The 1,988-nt window shown below is 45.5% G+C and overlaps 1 protein-coding gene across 1 annotated transcript; it reads left to right on the top strand.

Moving 5' to 3' along the window:
• Positions 1-237: 237 nt before the first annotated feature.
• LOC134210771 (uncharacterized) lies at positions 238-1,988 on the top strand. The gene has a single exon (XM_062687028.1). The coding sequence runs from the start codon at positions 1,344-1,346 to the stop codon at positions 1,944-1,946; it is 603 nt and encodes a 200-aa protein (XP_062543012.1). The 5' UTR covers positions 238-1,343; the 3' UTR covers positions 1,947-1,988.

Raw genomic sequence — 1,988 nt, 5'->3', positions numbered from 1 at the left:
GACGCGTCGTAGAACACCACAACCCATTTTCCGACGGTCTTCGAGACGCTTATTGTGATTTAGCAAACCACAACCTCTGCAGGGCAGAGTACGACGCAAACGGTGACACGGAGCCCCACTTGTTTCGGATGGAAGAACTATTCTCAAATCTGGCGAATGCGGGTCAGGAACTAGATGCGAACCTGAAAGTGATCATGGTTCCAAATAGCATGCCAGAGTCATCTCACAACGCCGTGCGAACAAGACTTGACCATGGAATTGTTAAAAAAAAGCAAGTTACTGGATGAAGCACAAAAGAGAATAGAGAAGTCCCATCAAAGTGAGTCCATCCTACGCATCGGTTCCGAGAAAAATAAATTTTGGCATCAATGTCGCAAACCGGGCCACATGAAGCGTGACTGTTCGATGTGGAAGAACGACGCATCAGCATCCTATACGAAACGTGATTGTCCAATGAAGAAGAGCGAAGGTTCTGCCACATCTGGTGGACGAGTGTCACAGAAGCACAAACAAAAGGGGAAAGTAGCGAAGACCTCACCATTTGCTTTCTCACAACCGGAAGCAGTTGAAGACTTGGATAGTCGACTCCGGTGCCACCTCGCATATGTGTTGCAAACCGAACATTTTTCGATGAACTGCAGCAAAGCACGGGTGTGACCATCACTCTAGCTGACGGTTACAGATGCGATGTATATTATATGTTCCGGGTTTGGAATCTTATTTGATTTCCGTTGGGAACCTCGTCAACAAGGGAACGGAAGTTACATTTGAGAAAATCGTGGCTGCTTGACTAGATGTGGAGTCGTTATAACAGTAGTTGCAAAGAAGATAGGTGGACTGTACCAACTGAAGACTAGCCACGAACGAAGCATGAAGATTGTAAAGCATACAAAAGATTGCATTCATTTTTTGCATCGCAAGCTAGGGCACCGGGACCCGAACGCAATCCAGCGGGTTGTCCGTGAAGAATTGGCAAAGATCGTATTTATCAAAAAAATTTCCGGACCTGCGTATGTTGTGCTGAAGGGAAGATTGCACGGAAGCCTTTCCTGTGGAAAACGGAGCGACAGTCGATGAAGATCCTGGACTTATTACATACCGACATTTGTGGTCCCATGAATACCGTGACACCGGGCGGATCAAGACATTTTTTAGCCATAATCGACGACTTTAGCCGCTACACAGATCAGGGCGCTGAATATAAGGCCAAGCGTCCAGGTCAATTTTATCGAGCCAATTGAATTGTTCCACAGTATACAGCAGGTTACTCCCCGCAACAAAACGGAGTTGCGGAAAGAAAAAAATCGGACGTTGGTGGAAAATGGCCTGATGTATGTTAATTGATGCGAAGCTTGAATATCGCTGCTGGGCCGAAGCCATCAATACAGCTGTACACCTTCAAAACATCCTACCATCAAGGTTCATCGAAAAGACACCATTTGAATTATGGTACGAAAAACAACCGGGCTAGCAAACTACATTTTTTTGGATGCTCAGCTAACGTTTATGTTCCAGCTGAGAAACGCACGAAGCTTGATCCTAAGGGTGAGAAACTGACGTTCGTGGGGTATGTTGATAATCATAAAGCGGTCCGGTTCATAGATCGTACCAATGATAAAATAACCATCAGCCGAGATGCGAACTTTATAGAAATGGAGGATCATGAGGACATCAAGCATTCGGAAAAGTTGGATACTGAAATCATAGAGTACGAACCAGAAGTCGTCCAGCAGATCAATGTCGACTTTCTGGGTGATCTTGTTGATGCGGCTCCAGAACCTGAAGAAGATATGAACGATGATACTATGGTTGAGGAGAAGCTATCGAATATAGATTCAAGCATTCATACTCCGACCGAACTACGCCGGTTAGACGATCATCCCGTAACACAAAAGGTGTGCCGCCTCTGCGTTCCCGAGAAACAACAGGAATGGCAAGAAAGTTGAAAGATGAGCCGAAAACATACGACGAATAAATGAATAGTCCCG

Source organism: Armigeres subalbatus, chromosome 2 (assembly GCF_024139115.2).
Source record: "Armigeres subalbatus isolate Guangzhou_Male chromosome 2, GZ_Asu_2, whole genome shotgun sequence".
NCBI classification, from domain to species: domain Eukaryota; kingdom Metazoa; phylum Arthropoda; class Insecta; order Diptera; family Culicidae; genus Armigeres; species Armigeres subalbatus.
Note: the sequence above shows the minus strand (reverse complement) of the source record. Positions and strands in the feature narration are given on the sequence as shown.